Source organism: Pelodiscus sinensis, chromosome 5, assembly GCF_052426305.1.
Source record: "Pelodiscus sinensis isolate ZL-2025 chromosome 5, ASM5242630v1, whole genome shotgun sequence".
Lineage (NCBI taxonomy): Eukaryota > Metazoa > Chordata > Testudines > Trionychidae > Pelodiscus > Pelodiscus sinensis.
Window position 1 is genome coordinate 124713444 of NC_143056.1, and position 18023 is coordinate 124731466.

An 18023-nucleotide genomic window follows, 5' to 3' on the forward strand; every position below is an offset into this window, starting at 1 on the left:
TGCTATATTCTTATTATCAGAGCATGGAATTACTACCCATATTGATTCTGTGGAACAGCCTGGTTCATTTCAGATTCTTCATTTGAGTCTATGCTTTCTTTCACATATAGTGCCACTCATCCTCCCCCCAAACCTATTCTGTCTTTCCAATATAATTTGTACCCTGGTATTACTGTGTCTCACTGATTATCCTCATTCCACCAAGTTTCTGTGATGTCTGTTATATGAAAATCCTCATTCAATACAAGGCACTCTCGTTCACTCATCTAATTATTTAGACTTCTACCGTTTGTGTATAAGCCCTTTAAAAACTTGTCTCTATGTAGCTATCTGCCATTACATGACGTGATTGAATGGACATTTGACTGTTTCTCATCAGACGTTACCTGTATTTTATCATGTTCCATCCTTTCCTCTTTAGTAGGACAGGGAGAATTTCTATTAATAGACCCTCCCCAGGGGATATCTCTGTCCATTGCATGTGCTTCCTGTATTCGTTAGCATTTCCGCACAGCCCTTAGTTTAAAAACTGTTCTACGACCTTTTTAATTTTGAGTGCCAGCAATCTGGTTCCCCATTCTGGTTTAGGTGGAGCCCATCCTTCCTGTATAGCCTCTCCCTTTCCCAAAAGTTTCCCCAATTCTTAATAAATCTAAACCCCTCCTCCCTACATTGTCGTCTCATCCTTGAGGCCCTGTAGTTCTGGCTGTTACTTGGCCCTGTGCATGGAACTGGAAGCATTTCAATGTTTTACCTAGCTGCCTAAATTTAGCTGTCAGTATCTCTTGCCTAGCTTCCCCTATGGCATTGGTACCTACTTGTACCACGACCACCGTCTCCTCCTCAGACTACACAAAAGTCTATTTAGATGTCTCAAGAGATCTGCAACCTTCGCCACAGGCAGGCAAGTCACCATACGGTTTTCCTGGTCATCACAAACCCAGCTGTCTATGTTTGTAATAATGGAATCTCCCATTACTAAGACCTGTCTCTTCCTAATGCCTGGAGAGAGAGAGATCCTCAGTGCCAGAAGACACTCCAACATCCTCTTGAACGAGGGTCTCAACTATGCGATGGTTTCCCTCTGCTCCAGTTGGATGTTCTCCTTCCCTGAGCCTTTCACCCTCCTCAACAACACAGGGGCTGTCTGACCAGAGGTGGGACCATTCTACAGTGTCTCAGAAAGTCTTACTTATGTACCTCTCTACCTCCCTTAGCTCCACCCTGGTCTCCAAAGCCCGTACATGGTTTCAGAGGGCCAGGAGCTCCTTGCACAGAATGCACACATACGCCACCTGCCCACAGGCATACATACAACACTGGGTGCTGTAAACTGGATAGCCCTCACTCTGCTGCTAGGCTTCTGTCTGCATTCTCTTTTCACTCCTAGAGCTTATTCCTTTCTTGATGGCTTTTTTGTTTTTTAAATCAGGTGGTTTTGGTTTTAGTTTAAAGAACATCAAGTGTTAAATGTATCTATCCCCCCGTCAAACTCTGCCTCTACACTCCCTCCCAAAACTCCCGTTAGCCCACACTTTGTTTCCTAGCTTTTGACTGGAGTACCTGCCAATGCTTTCGAAATCATCTAATGATCTTTAAAAGTCTTAGAGGGGTAGCCGTATTAGTCTGTAACTTAAAAAAACAAAAAGTGATCCTTTAGCACCTTATAGACTAACAAATATATAGAGATGGTATCATGAGCTTTCATGGGCACAACACACTTCTTCAGATGAGTGTTGTGCCCACGAAAGCTCATGATACTATATATTTGTTAGTCTCTAATGATCTTTAGTTTACTTTAATGACAAGACTTTTGTTATCTTAATCACCCTGCCACAAAGGATCTGCTGCTCCCAGCTTCCAAATTCATCACAGATCACACTCAAGCTGTTAAGAGCTCTATCTGGGGATAGCGTTAGTAGACTCCTGGTTCAAAATTCAGCGGAGGAGGGGGCTACAGTCTCCCTAGTCCTCCAAAATGGTGCCCCTGGGGACACACCAGTGTAAATCCAGAGTGACTTCAGATAGGAGTGCGGGCTTTGTCTGCATGGGGGATGGGGTGAATGGGGCAGTGAGTTTGCACTGCTGTAGCCATACATGTATTGCCCCAAGATTGGGTGCCTACAGGTGAGATTTACTGATAATTCATTAAGGCATTTGTGCACACCCTGCTTTGCACTAGCTCAGTGTGTCTGCACTAGCACTTTGCACCAATGCGGCCACACCAACACAGCTCCAGTAGTGCTAGTCTCTGTAGTCTAGACAAACCCTTACACAACACAATGCCAGAAGCCTGTGACTAAAGCCAATGGGAATCCCTTCAGTAAAGGAGGGCGGAACGGGGATTTTCCATTTTTAGGGTTAGGAAATCACTGTGGTATTGAGGCTCAGAACCAGTTCTGATTGAACAGGCTTGCGAGACAGTTGTGTTCTGAGTGACAAAGGCAGTTTGCATCCACACATTGTACCATGTGCATCTCTCTAGAACACACAAACTCTCCCCTGTGCTGCCAATCTATCTAGACTGAGTGATGGCTGAGCAGAGAGACCCACCTTATGTGGGTCTCTCTGCCCCCCAGGGGAGCTGGCGGGTCCATCTCACACCCAAAGAGGTGCAGCACCCAGTGTGAAGCGAGATTATTTTCACATTCCTTACAAGCGTCTTCAGGAGTGCAAGTTTGCTGCTTTTGCCAGGGATTTCATGGCAGCAGCTAGTTCAGCAGTTCCCAATTGCTGGTCTGTGGCCCGGTGGCAGGCCACGAACCGCTGGCTGGTGGGCTGCGGCAGCTCTGGGGGCTTGGGCTGGGATACACCACCAAGCGCCTCCCCTCCCACCATGGCTGTGGGAAGAGGCGTGTCCTGCCCTGCCTCTCAGCCAACCAGCGCCGGGCAGGGGCGGGGTCTCCTCCCGGCCATGGAAGAGCGGTTCGCTGCATGGCGGGAGGGCCCCGTGGAACCCGACATTGCAGCTTTTGAGCAACCATGAACTGGGCAGCAGCGCTCAGCTGGGAGGTCAGCGCAGGGCTACGTGAGGGGGGTGGGACAGGCACTGGGAGCTTCAGGGGTAGGTCTGGAACTGGGGGGCCCTGGGGATGGGGCTAATGTTCGGGACTGGGGGCTGGCATTGGGGAGGTTCGGGGGGTGCAGTGGGGTTCTGGAAACAGGAGGCTGGCACTGAGGGGCGTGGGGGGCATTTCAGGGGCAGGGGGCTGGCACTGAGGCATTTGCGATGGGGGGTGGGCCTTGGGTGCAGGGGACTCTGAGGTCAATGGCTGGTGCTGGGGAGTAGTGGAGGGGGGCTCTAAGGGCTAGGGCTGGCACTGGGGGGCTCTGGGGCCAGGGTGTACCCTAGCCCCGGCCCCCACGAACAGCTGGATTCAGCTGCAGCAGCCACCTGCCCCGTGGCAACTGCCGGAGCTGAAGCTGGTTTTTCACAGCGGCTCTGGGGCCTGGGGCTTTTGGCGGACTGGTAACATTTTATTTGTGCATTTGCATATTTGTTATTTGCATAATGAATACGCAAATATGCAAATAAAATAGTCCCAGTCCGCCAAAAGTTTGTGAATAGGTTTCCCTGTCTGTGATATAAACAAGGTTGGGAACCACTGAGCTAGTTGAACGAGGACGGGAAGGGGCAGGGGAGCGTTTGCTGTGAACGGCTCGCCTCCCAGTTCAGAGGAGGGATGAAGTGAGTCTCTTTAAAAAGGCTAACACTATTTCCTATCCAGTGGCTCACAGAGCTGGAACGACCTCCCTGAAAGGAGCAGGGCTCCATGGAGAGGGATCAAAACGAGACTGTTCAGAGTCGCTAGGAAATGAGAAACATTATCTCAAGGAGAAAGAGCTGCCCTCCTGAAATGAGCACCCGCCCTATTGGAGGGAAGACTTTCTCGAGCACCACGAGAGAGCTAGCTCGACATGATTGCCTTTTGCTTCTTAAGTATTGTTCCCAGTACTGCCCAAGAAAGTAACAACATCATTTCTCAGGGCCATTCCCCGGCCAGCCTCTACCGTTCGCCAAGCATGAACACCCCTTGCCCCTGCAAAATGGTGGACACCAGGCCATTTTAACCAATAGGGGTCTTGAGCTATAGATGTCAGAGTAATTCCTGTCTATGGAGAGCTCGTCGCGCAGCACCAGCAGGGGGAGCATGAGACGCTAGTGCATGGAGGTGCTACCTGAATGGATCGTGTGTCATTGCTCAGCTCTTTAAGGAGCAAGGTGGATCTGAGACCAGTAGCACAGAGGCATTGCTCAGCGCACCCCGCACAATGTTACCCGTCAGTTTTGAAGTCAGCCGCGCAGTATTCTGTGCTTAAACTATTAAAACCAAAAGGAGACAGAACCTCCCCCTGAGCAGCTGGGAATACGCCATTTACACCAGACAGATCTTACTGAAGTTGCCAACCCGGGACCTGATCCAACTCGGGAAGTCAGCAAGCTTTGGCTCAAGCCCTAAGACATTCCATTCAAGCCTGGTCTGGGTAAAAAAACAAGGACGGACTTACACTGGCGTTGAAACCCACGCCGCTATGTTGACCCCAAGTCCTGGGTCGATGCTCCTAGTGTATTGCCATTTGAAAGTGGCCCACTTCCGTTGAATAGACACCTCTTTGATTGACTTCAGTTTTGCAAGTTTGCATCCTTGCAGCCTCGTGAACTGGTTTAACTAAAGCCACTGTAAATATCATACCTACGGCTAAATGGGCGCAACTTTGTGTATGGACCAGCCCCTAAATTCCCAGAGATACGATGGGGAACCGCCAAAGGAAAAATACATTGCGGGTCCTCCCTTCTTGTGATCTCTTCAGAGGGATTTTTCTCCTCACAAAGAAAGTATCTCCCCACCTCCACTTGTTTTTCCTCTTTGAAATTCAGGTCTTGCCTGCACTGAAGACTTTGGCAACTGAGGAACTAGGGAAATGGTGCCCTGGGGAGAATCAAAGTTGAGCAGTTCGGAGGAGAAAGGAGAGGGGATTGCCAGACTGTCTAGGTTGAACTTTTGGTGTTTCATCTGCATCCATTTAACTCCAGGGCTAATAAACACTGTGGAGAAAGGAAGCCTTTGTTAAAGAGCCAATGTCCAACTGCATCCACATGCTATGAGCTTCCCAAGAGGTCGCCCGGAAAAGGTCAGGTTGGATACCCCAGACATTACGAAGGCACACAAGCATGAAAAAGCACTCTTCCTAGTCATCTTCCCATGTCGCAGAGACGTGGACTCTTCCTAGTCATCTTCCCATGTCGCAGAGACGTGGCAAAGGACACGTGCCCCGTTTTAAAACCCCCTTGCTTTTAATACTCCCCCTCTGCTAGGTAGTCTCTTGTTCTCTCCCGCCCTTGTAGAACAGCCCTGCAGAACGAGCAAAGGCCACAGCCGGCCCTGTCTCCCCTCATAAATGCCAGGTGCTGAGGGAGGTGTGAGGGGGCCCTGTGGCTGAGGGAGGCAGGTTTGAGGAGCAGTGACTCCAGCCTGGAGCTGTATGAGGGCGGGGCAGGAGAATCCAGTCTCTACAGGTGGGTCACTAGCCCAGCACATCACTCCCGTGTGCTCAGTGCCAGGTTCTACAGCTAAGAGGGCCACTCAGCCGCCCAGGGACATGCCCAAAGCTTTTGCCTGCCCTCCCGGCTGGGACCCTGCCCAGGCCAAGTGGAGCTTGCGACAGGAGAGGCCTCCGGGGGTGGCTTGACATCACAGACGCCACTCGGCTGGGCTGCAGCACATACCACAGACACCGCTGCGCTGCTCAGCGCTGGCTTCCCCTGGCAGGGTGGGGTGAGGGGATGCTGGCTAGCAGGGCGGCCATCTGTGCCCACCTTTCAGGGCAACTCTTCGTAGACCAAGATTTCAACTGTATCAGCCACTTCCTCCGGTCTCCCACGCCCAGGTACGGCCCCTGTTCCCCCGCACAGCTCGGGTTCCTGCACCCCCCACAAACAGCCCAAGCACCATGACAGCCCAGCGGAATGGGGGGCAGCACCCCCCTGTGGAGGCTCATAGGTAAGACAGGGACAGAGATCCCAGAGGCGCACCAAGGGCTGAGCACAGAGCAGCCCCCACAGCTAGGGACATGCCTGCCTGCCTCGTTCCCAGTCCTAGTGCATGTCACTGCCTAGCTGATGCCTGGCCTGCCTTCTCCACAGCTGAGAGCCTCAGGAGAGCGCGCGGCCCCGCAAAGCCAGCCCAAAAGGTGGCTGTGCCCACAGAGGGGTTTCCCCATCCACTGGCCCAGGGAATGCCTGCTCTAGGAATGACGGATGTGCTCCAGGAACAGAAGGAGGCAGCCCAGTGATGGTTGGCAGATTGATTGACAAGTCCTGGAGGCGGGACCATTGTTTCTGCCAATCTTTCCATGTGTGGGATAAATTTTGTATGTGCTGCAAGGCATGTGCAAATGTGCACCACCAACAGAAACACAAAACCTAGCCACGGCCTCTTTGCTGATCAGCTGGGCGGCATGTGAATTTCTCCTGAGCAGCGGCACAAGAACGTAGCTTGCAGGGAACACTGGCTGGGACCCCTCTCCCAGGGATGCTCCACTGGCGCTCGTTAGGAGAGAAGCATCGAGATTACAACACAACAGCCTGGTGACGAGGCTGTTAGGCCATCAGACACCCAGTGTGTGAAGGCAAGAAACTGCCCAGCGCCAGGCTGGGAACATGCACTCCCCTGACTGGCACGTCGCATGCTCCTAGCGTGGGAAGCGGGAGCAGACACCCCTTTGGGGATGGCCCTTCAACACATCTAGGGAGGCTAGAATCACAGGGGTTCAGCTGGTGTCACTCCACTGGAGTGACTCTGAATTATACAGGCGGAAGGTCTGCCCCTTAGAGGCTATAGACGCTGAGAGCCCATAGCGGCCCATCCCTGCCAGTCAAGGCAGGACTGTCTCCCTCCAGCAATCCCATCGGTGCTTCATCCAGCCAAGTGTGCCCTGGCTCAGGTGGAGGAGTCCTACCCAAGGACAATGCCATGGTCTCACAGGGCATCTGTACTAGCCAGCTCTTGGGCCCAGTACTCATGGCAGCTTTACCCACATCCCTGCTGAAGGCCTGAGCTGCCCCACTCTGACTGACGCCGGTGGCAGCCTCCCAAGGTAGCAAGGCTGTCTGGCTTCGTTGTGGAGAAGAGAGGATGGACTCAGTGGACTGTGACTCCCTGTCGGGCAGGGCCAAGCCAGCCCTCCCATGCGCTCCAGCAAAGCCCCTCCGCAGCAGCAGGGTTGGGAATGGGATGAGGAGAGAGCCGGGAATTTGGAGGAGAGATGGGGCAGGGACAGAGGTCCCAGGAGGACACATTGGGCTCCAGCAGTCCCCTCCCGGCTCCACCTGGGGATGCAGAGACTGAGCCAGCTTGAGACCTTAGCAAGGCTGAGCAGCTGCTGATCCTACGGACATTAGCTGGAGACGCGGGTGCTCAGTGCAGCTGGGCACCTAGAAGACTTGGCCCTGAGGCTCTGCAGCATCTCATCCCAGCAGAAGGTGGGGGCATTACAGGCCAGCCACGTCCCACGTCCCACACGGGGGCCCTGCCCTGAACACACGAAGTACACAGAGGGTGACAGCAAATAGGTGAGGCTCATTCCTAGGGAAAGCTCCAGGGAGGGCAGAGATGAGGGGGCAGGTCGGGGATCTGCAGAGGGGATACAGACACACATTTACGGGATGGGGGCGTACTCCAGGGACGCAGGGAAGAGACAGTGGGAGGTGGGGCTCAGCTGGGAGAAGTGTGCAAAGTGTGGGCCCAGCAAGCTGGGCTCAACTGGGCAAAGCGTGTGTGGGGGGCCCAGCTCCAGGCCCCAGGAGCATGGCCTCAGGCAGAAGAGGTGGGGCCAGAGCAGGCAGCGCTCAGCGCCACCTGGACTGTGGCACGCCCACCCCCCCGGCCCGCTGAGCCGCACGGAGCACGATGCTGCGCTCCCCCAGAAATTTAAAGGGCCAAGGGTTCTGGTCACTGCTGTGTCCATAGTAGCAGCGGTGGCAGCCAGGAGCCAGGCCTCTCTGAATCGCCTGCTCCCTTGGCCCCCCTCCCACCGCCCGCATCATAGGCCTTCTCAGGCCTCCCACAGCTTTTCTCTGCGCTGAAGCTGGGGGTGTGGAAGGGGAGGTTTCACTTGCAGGTTCCCCCATTCTCCTCTGGCAAATCTTCACGCTGGAAACAGACCTAAGACAAGGCTCTGGAGAGGAAAGCAGCAGAGCCCGGCTAGGGCCGGAGGCCACGGGGGGACGCGCTCTCAGCCCTCTGAGGGTAAGAGTCTGGACCCCATGCAGAGGAGAGCCAGGGCCCAGCAAAGCCAGCATCATACAGCGAGCCCGGCAGGGACCAACCAGAGGTTACTCACGCCTACTTCCACGTGGTCCGACCCGCGGTCATCCTGCTTGTGGAGGAGCTCGAAGTAATAGCGTCTGGAGGACATGAGGCTGCAGGAGAGGGAGAGAGGCTGGTTAGGAAGCAGAGATCTCAACCAGGGCTTTCTAGCCCACCACCCTCCAGCCCAGCAGGCTGGTCTCTGGGTGCAGGGCAGTCCCGGCACTTGGAGACGGCGGCAGCAGCGTGCCGAGGGGCTTTGTGGCCAGCAGGGAGATCAGCATGTCAGGCACTTCCCTCGTCTGCACTGCCAGGGCCTGCCACATTGTTTCTGGTGGGGGGCAGCTCTCCCAGATGGCACATGCAGGCAGGGCTAGCCCAACAGGTGCCGATGGGATTTCACGCAGTGCCTGCTGCCCAGCTCTCCTCCCCGCCTTCCCATGATGGCCCCCGCAGAGCCTTGCACTGCCCCTATGGCAGAGGGTCCCATGTGGATCATCCCAGCCTGCTCTGCTGAGCCATGCAGAGCTTGGGAGATGCCCAAGTACCACCAATGCCACGGGACTCTGATACGTTCCCCCCAAACCCTTCTGCTCCTGCCTTTCTGCTCACCCCGACACCTCCCAGCTTACGGAGGAGGCAATCCCAGCTTTCTCCAGCACGGATACCCTCGCTAGCTGGCACCTGTGCAGTGGGGAACCCACTGCTGCCATACTACAGTGACTGATTCTGCTCTCATATGGCCAGCGCCTGTGCCTGGGATTCAGCCTCCCTGCCCCTCCTGCAGCCCGTGTGGGGTAGACTGACGTGTTGTTTCCTCTCTGGGCCCGGGGATACGGTGAGTGGAAATACAACGTGCTGCTCTCAAGCTGCAGGCACTCTGCAGACAACCGCTGTGGGGGAGCAGGGTCAGGGTGTGTGTGTGGTGGTGAGGAGGGAAGGGAGGATACGAGGACGCAGGAGGGGATGAGGAAGACAGCGTCGCTGACAGCTCCCCTCAGGAGACGGCAAAGCTTGGGCTGAGCCTGCTGCTCTCTCTGGGCTGCCTGTCAGTCCCCAGCAGTGAGCCAAACGCCCCCTCCCCACCTCCTGGGGGGCTGTGTGACACGCTGCCATGGTAACCCCATCCTGCCTGGATGTGCGCGTTCGGGCTCAGGCCCGGCTCGCAGCGCAAAGGCCCTAAACTTCTGGGACACGCCGCTCTGGGGATGCTGACTGGGAAGCTTAGGCATTAGCCAGGGCACCTCCTAGCCCACCCACTGTCCTAGGGCCCGGAGATACCCCACGGACAGGAGAGGGGGCTGCTGGCCCCAGCCCCTTAGCAACCAAACAGCGGCCAGGCATGATGATCCTGGGAGCACCAGTTCCTGGGAGTTAAACGCAAGGGTGGGAAGAGACCATCTAGAAACCTGCCCCCCTCTGACAGGGAAATGGACAGATAGAGAGCTGGACGCAGCTGTTTCCAACTGGCTTTTGGTGACCCATCGTGAAAAGCCTCTGAGGGCCTGTGCGTCAGCAGCTCCAGTGCCAGGCAGGGGAGGGGGATTAGGGCATGGGGCAGAGCAGCAGACGCCAGAAAGGACTCTAAGGGCCCCCAATGCCAGTGCTCCATGCTGCCTGGGAGAGTCTGTGGTGGCAGACAGGGACTGCAGGAGGGTGCGATGCAGAGGAACACCTCACGTGAGGAGCGGTGCAGAGGTGGCTGGCCTGTTCTCTCACTTCCAGGAACCCACAGGCCTCTGGGTGACGCCAAGTGTGCCCTGGGACACAAAGATTTCATCTGCCTTCTCGAAGAGGGAGGCTGCCAAGCTCGCAGCCTCTGTCAAGTGGGGCTGGACTGGAGTAGCTGGGGACACGGTGGCTAGGAGCTGGCAACGTGGGCAGAGCTGCGTGGGGCCTGGCGCAGGGATAGCAGAGGGTGGCAGGTCTGGACTGAGGGGCACTTCAGAGCTACCCAGGGGTAGCACGGGCCTGGCACAGTCCCTGTGAGAACAGAGCTGCGTGCACATTATGAAGCACCGCCAGAAAGCACTGCCCAGGAACCACTGGCCTCCAGCGGCTCTCTCTGCGTGCAACCCGCTGCTCTAATTTCCTGTGAGAGCTCCAGTGGACCCCAGGAGATCTCGCTATCACGGCTCAAGGCTGGCTGGCCTCCAATTGGCTGGGTGTAATGGTGTGTGGCTTGTGCACCTGAGAGCTGCTGCCACCCACACTCCCCTCCCTCCCTTTTCTTTCACTGCCATCCTAATTAGATTAAGAGACTCACGCTGTCCCCAGCTAATCATCTGCGCAAGGGGAGCAGCAGCGCATGCCCAAAGCCTTCAGAGTGAAGGGACACGGGGTGGGACTCTGGTCTCGTCCCAGGGTGGTCAGGTGGGCAAGCGGCAGGGTGCATTTGTTCTTGGAGAGGGGTGTGCTTTAGCCCCCTCCCACTGCACAGTCATTGGGAAAGCCCAGGCTGGAGCCAAGCACTGCACTGGGAAGGGCTCCCACAAGAGTGAGGGCAATAACATCTGGTCTAAAGCAACCTGGTCTGGAGGAAGGGGGGTAAATACCCCTAAGCCCTTAGCTTTATTACCTCAGCAGTGGTACAGTTTCTGTGGGGACAGACCATGCTCTACAAACTACTCTACTACAGAGGAAGGGTTGCCACCACGCAGGAATAATGAGACCGAACCAGCAGCATTGGACTGTGGAACTCATTGCCACAGGGTGTCACCAAGGCCAAACACTTAGCAAGACAGAGACGGGGCTTGTATGTGGATCCCCAGACTACACAAAGATCTACCACTGAAAGAGAGGGCTCTGGAAAGGAGGAGAAATATCCCGCTTCAGGCTCAGGCCAACCTCTAGCTATTAGAGGTTAGGATGAAACATTCCTAGGGGCAGATTAGCCTGCATCTGCCCACGGAGAGGTTTCCTGCTCACGCCGCCTTCTGCAGCATCCTGTGCTGGCCACAGGATACTAGACTAGCAGGGCCTGGGTCCTCCTCTATCTGGCCCTGTCTGTGTTGCTGTCAGGACTGGCAGAGGGCACAGAGAGATCTACTGAGATGACATTATGAGAGAAGGGAAGAACCACACACCTGAGCTGTGTCTAGACTGCATCCCTTTTCCTTAAAAGGGATGCAAATTAGACATATCGCAATTGCAAATGTAGTGGGGATTTAAATCTCCCCCGCTTCATTAGCATAAAAATGGCTGCCGCTTTTTTCCGGCTCGGAGCTTTGACGGAAAAAAGTGTCAGTCGAGACGCGGATCTTTTGGAAAATAAAGCCTTTTCCAAAAGTTCCCTTATCCCTCATTTTAAGAGGAATCCCTGCTTCATTTGCAATTGCGATATGTCTAATTTGCATCCCTTTTACGGAAAAGGGATGCAGTCTAGACACAGCCCTGGTGGTGCTGGCCTGCTGCCTGCATGGCCCATGGCCAGGCCTGGTTTGGGAGGCTCAGTCCTCAGAGTCCCTTCTCCATTTGGACAGATTCCCTCTTGCTTTTGCTGGGCTCGCTCCTCCTGCATCCTTGCCAGAGGGGAACGCTGGACATGCATGCTGAATGCACCCTCCCAGCAGCCTGCTTGGCAGACCAGGCACAGAGTCCTGAGCCCTGTGGGAGAACTCTTGTGTGCTCAGCGCTGCTATCTCTGCCCTCTCTGCCAGCATGCCCGAGAGAGCCAGCACAGGGAGGAAGGGCCAAGTAATGCTGGGGCACCAGGGCCCAGTGCCTAACCCAGGACAGACCCTCCTATTGAGCACAGCTGCCCACATCCCTGAGTTCTACCTGTGCAGCACCTGATGCTGCCAGAGATGTTGGGGCTGAGCCATGAGAGCCGACAGCCCCGGGAGCTGCAGCGCAGAAGAGAGCGAACGCGGCTGTGACACGGAGCGGAAGGGAAAGCCCCCGCCCCCAGCCCAGGCGCTAATGCGCTGCATGACAGAGAGCTGACGAAGCGGGCAGAGACAAGCCAGAATAGAGCTGTCAGCTCCAGCTGAACCATGTCGACAAGCAGCGTGGGTGGCAGGAGAGGAACCACTCGCTAACACAACAGTGGTGGGTGGGTGTGTGGGAGAGACACAAGGGGCAGGGAAGCAGGGCCAGATGGGAGGGGGACAGAGGTGACAGGGAAAACAAAGGGGTGAGGCTGGAGGTGGGGGTTGCTAGCCACACACTGCCCCATAGGGTCACACTCCCATGCTGCTGTGACCCTGCTGGAGACGACACTGGGCACGGAAAGGACCAAGCAGGCGCAAGGAGGGTCCCACCTACCGGATGGGTTTGGAGACTTGAGAGCTGAACTTGGTGAATTCCCCCGGAGCTGTCCACTCAGAGCCCAGCTGGTGAGAAAGAGAGAGAGAGGCATGAGAGCTAGTCCTAACCAGCTACGAGAAAGCGCCCTGGCGGGACCAGGGACCACTAGCCACAGAGGCAGTACCCAGGGGACTTGGTGTTCCACGTGCCCGCTCTCTAGGTACTTTATTAGCACCACCAGCGAGCTGTGCGCAGGCAAGGCCCACGAACCAGCCAGGGCTCATGGTCCCTCCTTGCTCAGTGTTGCACCCGTGGGAGCTCACTGCCAGGATGCCAGCTTCCCCGCTGGCTCTGCCTTGCCACAGCTCCATGCGGGATGAGTGTCACGGACAGGGCTGCCACGCAGGCTCAGGTAGCATCGCCACAAGCAGCTCTCACTCCCCAGAGAGCCAGCAGACACCATTCCAGGCCCCCAACACTTTGGCTGGCAGCAGCTCCGGCCTGCCATGCTCACCGGGACAGCTGAATCTCCCCTCCCCTGGCTCATAGACGAGCATGGCCGAGCATTGGCTTTGCACGTGCACAAGGGCTTCAGGCTGTACACTGATCACTATGGATAGAAATTAGGACCAGGAGAGGGGAGGGAGATGGTCTCACATTAAGGGGTGAGGAGGGAGATGGTCCCACATCAGCCTACTATGGGGTTCTTGCACCTTACACAGAAGCACCCTCTACTGCAGAATGGACACTGGACTAGCACGCCCCATGATCTAAAACAACCTGGCTGTTCCCATGTTCCTAGGACACCAGCCAAGCCCACACCTCTGGTATCATCAACAGGGGCCCTGGCTGTTTTGGAGCCATTTTGATGGAGGTGAGATTTTAAGAAAAGATTTGGGGAAAAAAAAAGTTGCTTGTGCATCTCACACCCGTTCCCATGAGCTTCCAACTGCTCCTTCCTCCATGTATCTCCCCAGGGCAGCAATGCGTAGCCTGAGCCAAGCGACAACACGATTTCCAATCCAAGCCTGCCGGACAGTTATTAAAGGGCAATGCCCCAAATCTTTCTAGGGGGCGGGAGAAAAGCTTCCCTGTCCCCAGAGTTTCCTTATTCACTTAGCTTCACTCTTCTGGATCAGAGCAAGGCAGAGACATTTCAGCCACAACGTGTGCGGGACATTTCTAAGGGAAATGTTTGGGGTCAGTGCTGCAGGGCTGCTGCCAGGACACAGCACCTGTACAGCCACTCATGATGCATCGCACGCTAGTCTTGCTCATGTTTTCCACGGATCCCATTGGGAATTATTCTGGCTGCATTTGTACTTTAGCATCCCAGCAAGGCACTGGGGATATGGGCTCTTCCTCTCCCAGCAGATGGTATGATTAGCTGGGGGATAACAGAGTGTTGCTACCTGGAGGGGTGAGCCCCGGAGAGTTTCCGGCATAGGCTGAGTGTTTCCAAGCCGGGGGTGGAGGGGAGAACAGAGGAGTCATTGAGAGAGGATTTGTACCTTGCCCACAAATGCCACCAGCCGGGCATTGGCTGGGATCTCATCAGAGCTGAGCCAGAACTCCGAGTTGTCATCCGATGCTACGGAAAACTGGAAGTCCCCTGTGGGGCAAGGAAGAACACTGCCATTAGCACAAGGCCATACGAGCGGCCAGAGTGAGTCAGACAATGGTTCACCACCTTGTATCCTGTCTTCCAACAGCGGCCGGTGCCAAGTGCTTCCGTGGGAAGGAACAGAACAGGGCAATTATCGAGTGCTCCATCCCCAGCTTTAGGCAGTCAAAGGCACCCAGGGCATGGGGTTGCATCCCTGACCATCTTGGCTAATCGTCACTGATGGATTGAGCCTCCAGGAACGGCAGCCACACTTTCGGTCTTAGGAAAATCTCCTGGCAAGGAGTTCCACAGGCTGACGGGGCAATGTGTGACAAAATACTTCCTGTGTCTGTTTTAAACCTGCTGCCTATAAATTCCTTTCAGTGGCCCCTGGTTCTTGTGTTATGGGAAGGAGGAAACAACACTTCCTTATGCACTTTCTCCACACCTTTTATTATGTTGCACACAGCTAGCGTATCCCTCTTACTCACAGCTTTCCCAAGTTTTTTTAATCTCTCCTCATACGGAAGCTATTTCAGACCCCTAATCATATTTGTTGTCCTTTTCGGAACCCTTTCCAACCCCAATATGCCTTCTTTGCGATGGGGTGACCAGAACAACAATGAGGCAAAGCAGCAGCAGCTGCCCAAAGAGGACCTCCAAGTTATGATGCAGAAGAAATGCAGGTAGCAGGGATGAGGGACATTCTCCGTACTGCAGGACAAAGGGGAAGTGGGGTGGAGACGGTGGCTGAGTCAGTGACACCCGTGTAACTCACTGTGCTAGGGGTGCCTGCCAGCACACTTTGGGGCTACGCTGCTGTCCCAGGAGGGGTTGGAGGTTGCTCTCAGTATGCCTTACGCCAGAGCCATCCAGGCTGGAGGGTGGGGGTTGGATCAGGGTTCCTGCTCATTTTTCCCATCCCTGAGCAGAATGAATTTTATTATGTGCACCAATGCGCATGTGGTATGTGACACATCACCTTCCTATTGGTGTGCACAACAAAATTCATGTGGTGGGAGTGGGGCAATGGGTCCTGAGTGTGACAGGGGGCTCAGGGCTGGGGTAGATGGGGGGGCGTAGGAGCATGAGGGCTCTGGCTGGGGGTGCGGGCTCTGGGGAGGAGTTAGTGCTGAAGGATTCAGGGCTGGGACAAAGGGTTGGAGTGCAAGGGCTCTGGCTGGGGGTGCGGGCTCTGGGGTGGGCCTACGGCAGAAGAAGTGTGTGGGGGGAGGAGAGCTCCAGGGCCTGGCTGCCCAGGCAGCTCTGGCTGCAGCAGGGGGAGATCTAGGCTGCATTGGCCACTCTAGCCATGGCGAGGGGAATCCACAGCAGGCTAGTGTCTGGGGCCAGGCTGCCTGGTTCAGGCCGTCTCTCCCCCCCATGGTGGAGGAGGCAAGGGCAAAAGGCAGGAGGAAGCGGTTCTGTGCAGCCTCCCAGCCCAGCTGTTGAGGGGGGAGAGGGACAGGGGTGACGGAGATGCTCACCATCCTTAAAGGGGTGGATGTACCCAAAGATCCGCAGCCCGTAGTTCTTCCACTTGGGCGACACAGCCAGCTTCTTCACCGTGGTGCGGGTCTGCCCAGGCCAGCACGAGAGGGAGAGAGCACAGGGACGGGTCACACTCAGGCCTGGCCATGTCGCACTAGCACCCATGCTTGTGGGCGCGGCAGGGGAGCATGTCCCACAGCCCCACCCTGCTCCCCAGTGAGGGTGAAATTCTGCCGCCAGGGGTTGGGTCCAGCGCCCACTTCAGCCCTACACCTTGGCCAGCGCACATGGGGCGTGAGCAGGCCCCAGACTGATCCCCTGCATGGAGGGAAACGGGCCGCAGCAAGACCTGGGAATTCTCTCTCCAGGGTCAAGTCCCTAGGGCAGCCCCAACTCACAAGCTCCCTCCACTGCAATGGCCTTGGGGCCAGGCCCTCAGGACACCGAGCGCTTTGGCAGCAATGAAGGTCATGGCCAGAGCAGACCAGCCAGCGCCCCGCAGGGGAGGCGATGCGGGGGAGGTAGGGGCAGTGCGGCCCTGTCCCAGCGAGGGCTCTGTACTCACGTGGGGGAAGAGTGGGAAGTGCAGGTTCTTCCTCAGGTGCCTCACGGCCCCACCACACCAGTCCTCGAAAACATGCAGGTTCGCCTTCCCCTTGTTCTGCCGACGGAATACGAGGGAATGAGAGCACATCCCGGACGGGGCCCCAGGTGCCACGTGCTACCTCCCCTCGCGGGCCAAAGGCCACGCCCATCGGAGGCCTATGGTGCCGGGTCCGACCCCATGAAACAGCTCTGAGCTGCACATGGCCAAGCGAGCCAGAGGGGAGAGCTGAGGGGCTGTGGAAGGGAAGGGGGCACACAGCGCTAGTAACATATGGCCCCCTGCTCTGGGTGGCGCTCGCTGGGAAACATGGGTGCAGGCTGCTGTCTTTCTGGGCTGTGGCATGTTAGTACGACACGTTTCCTGCCCGGCTCCACAGCCAGCCCACGCCACTGCCAGCTCAAAGAAAGATCAGTTTCAGTTCAACCCACACCAGCTCCCTAGCCCCGACACTGCCGTCAGCCAGTCCTGAGCGCTCGCCAGGGTGCCACACGGCCACAGCACTAGTGGCTCAAATCAGGACAAATCCCTCGTCTACAGCCCCCACCATGCTCCCCAAAGGCAGGGGCACCATTTCAGATTGGGGGGGGGCACCTGTGCATACTGTGATGGGGGGAGAGAGACTCCTGGGCTCTATCTCAGCTCAGGAAGGGGAGTGGGGTCTAGTGGGTTACAGCAGGGGGCAGATACACTTCAGCTCTATGTAAGAACATCACAATGGCCACTCTGCGTCAGACCAATGGTCCTTCTAGCCCTGTATCCTGTCTTCCAACAGTGGCCAATAGCAGGTGCTTCAGAAGGAATGAATAGAAGAAGCATCCTCATGATCCATCCGCTGTCACCCATTCCCATCTTCTGGCAAACAGAGGCTAGAGACACCATCTCTGCCCATTCTGGTTACTAGCCATCGATGGACCTGTCCCTCCTTGGACTTATTTTGCTCTGATTAGAACCCTGTTATAGTTTGGGCTTTTCCACCATCTCCTGGCAAAGCGTTCCACCAGTTGATTGAGAACAAATTATTTATTTTGTTTGTTTTAAATCTGCTGCCTATCTATTTAATTGGGCCAGCTTCTTGTGTTCTGTTAGTGAAGGAATAAATAACATTTCCTTATTCTATTTTTCCACACCGTTCATGATTTTCTAGACCTCTGACATATCCCCCCACCCTTTAGTCATTTCTCTTCCAAGCTGAAAAGTCCCAGTCTTGTTAATCTCTCCTCCCATGAAAGCTATTCCTTACCCCTAATCATTTCTGTTGCCCTTTCTGTACCTTTTCAAAATACAATGTATCTTTTTTTAGATGGGTTGACCAGATCTGCATACAGTACTGAAGATGTGGGCATAAAATGACTTTCTGTAGAGGCAATGTGGTATTTTGTCTTATTATCTATTCCTTTCCTAGGCTATGTCTAGACTGCAAGCCTCTTTTGAAAAAGAGCATCTAGATTATAGCCAGTACTTTCGAAAAAGCAAGCCGCCTTTTCGAGAAAGAGCACCCAGGCAGTCTGGATGCTCTCTTTGGAAAAAGCACAGTTTGCATTACATAGCGCCTTTTTTAGAAAGAGCACTTTATTCCTCGTAAAACGAGGTTTCCCGCGGTCAAAAAAACTGCCATGTTTTTTCGATTTACTTTCGAAAGAACGCGGTAGCAGTCTAGATGCAGGGGAAGTTTTTTTGAAAAAAGGCCACTTTAAAAAAAAAAAAAAAACTGTAGTCTAGACACACCCCTAACGATTCCCAATATTCTGTTAGCTTTTAAGTT

The 18023-nt window shown here is 55.2% G+C and overlaps 1 protein-coding gene across 5 annotated transcripts in view; it reads right to left on the minus strand.

Moving 5' to 3' along the window:
- The window catches only part of B4GALNT4 (beta-1,4-N-acetyl-galactosaminyltransferase 4), a 120472-nt gene that overhangs the window by 21096 nt on the left and 81353 nt on the right, over positions 1-18023 (minus strand). For all 5 annotated transcript variants that reach the window (XM_089778713.1, XM_089778712.1, XM_089778714.1 and 2 more), the window contains exons 4-8: positions 16220-16315; positions 15651-15741; positions 14069-14169; positions 12576-12643; positions 8344-8422 (exon numbers count right to left, since the gene is read on the minus strand). In XM_089778713.1, coding sequence (XP_089634839.1) covers positions 8344-8422; positions 12576-12643; positions 14069-14169; positions 15651-15741; positions 16220-16315 — 435 coding nt within the window. The remainder of the gene's footprint in view (positions 1-8343; positions 8423-12575; positions 12644-14068; positions 14170-15650; positions 15742-16219; positions 16316-18023) is intronic.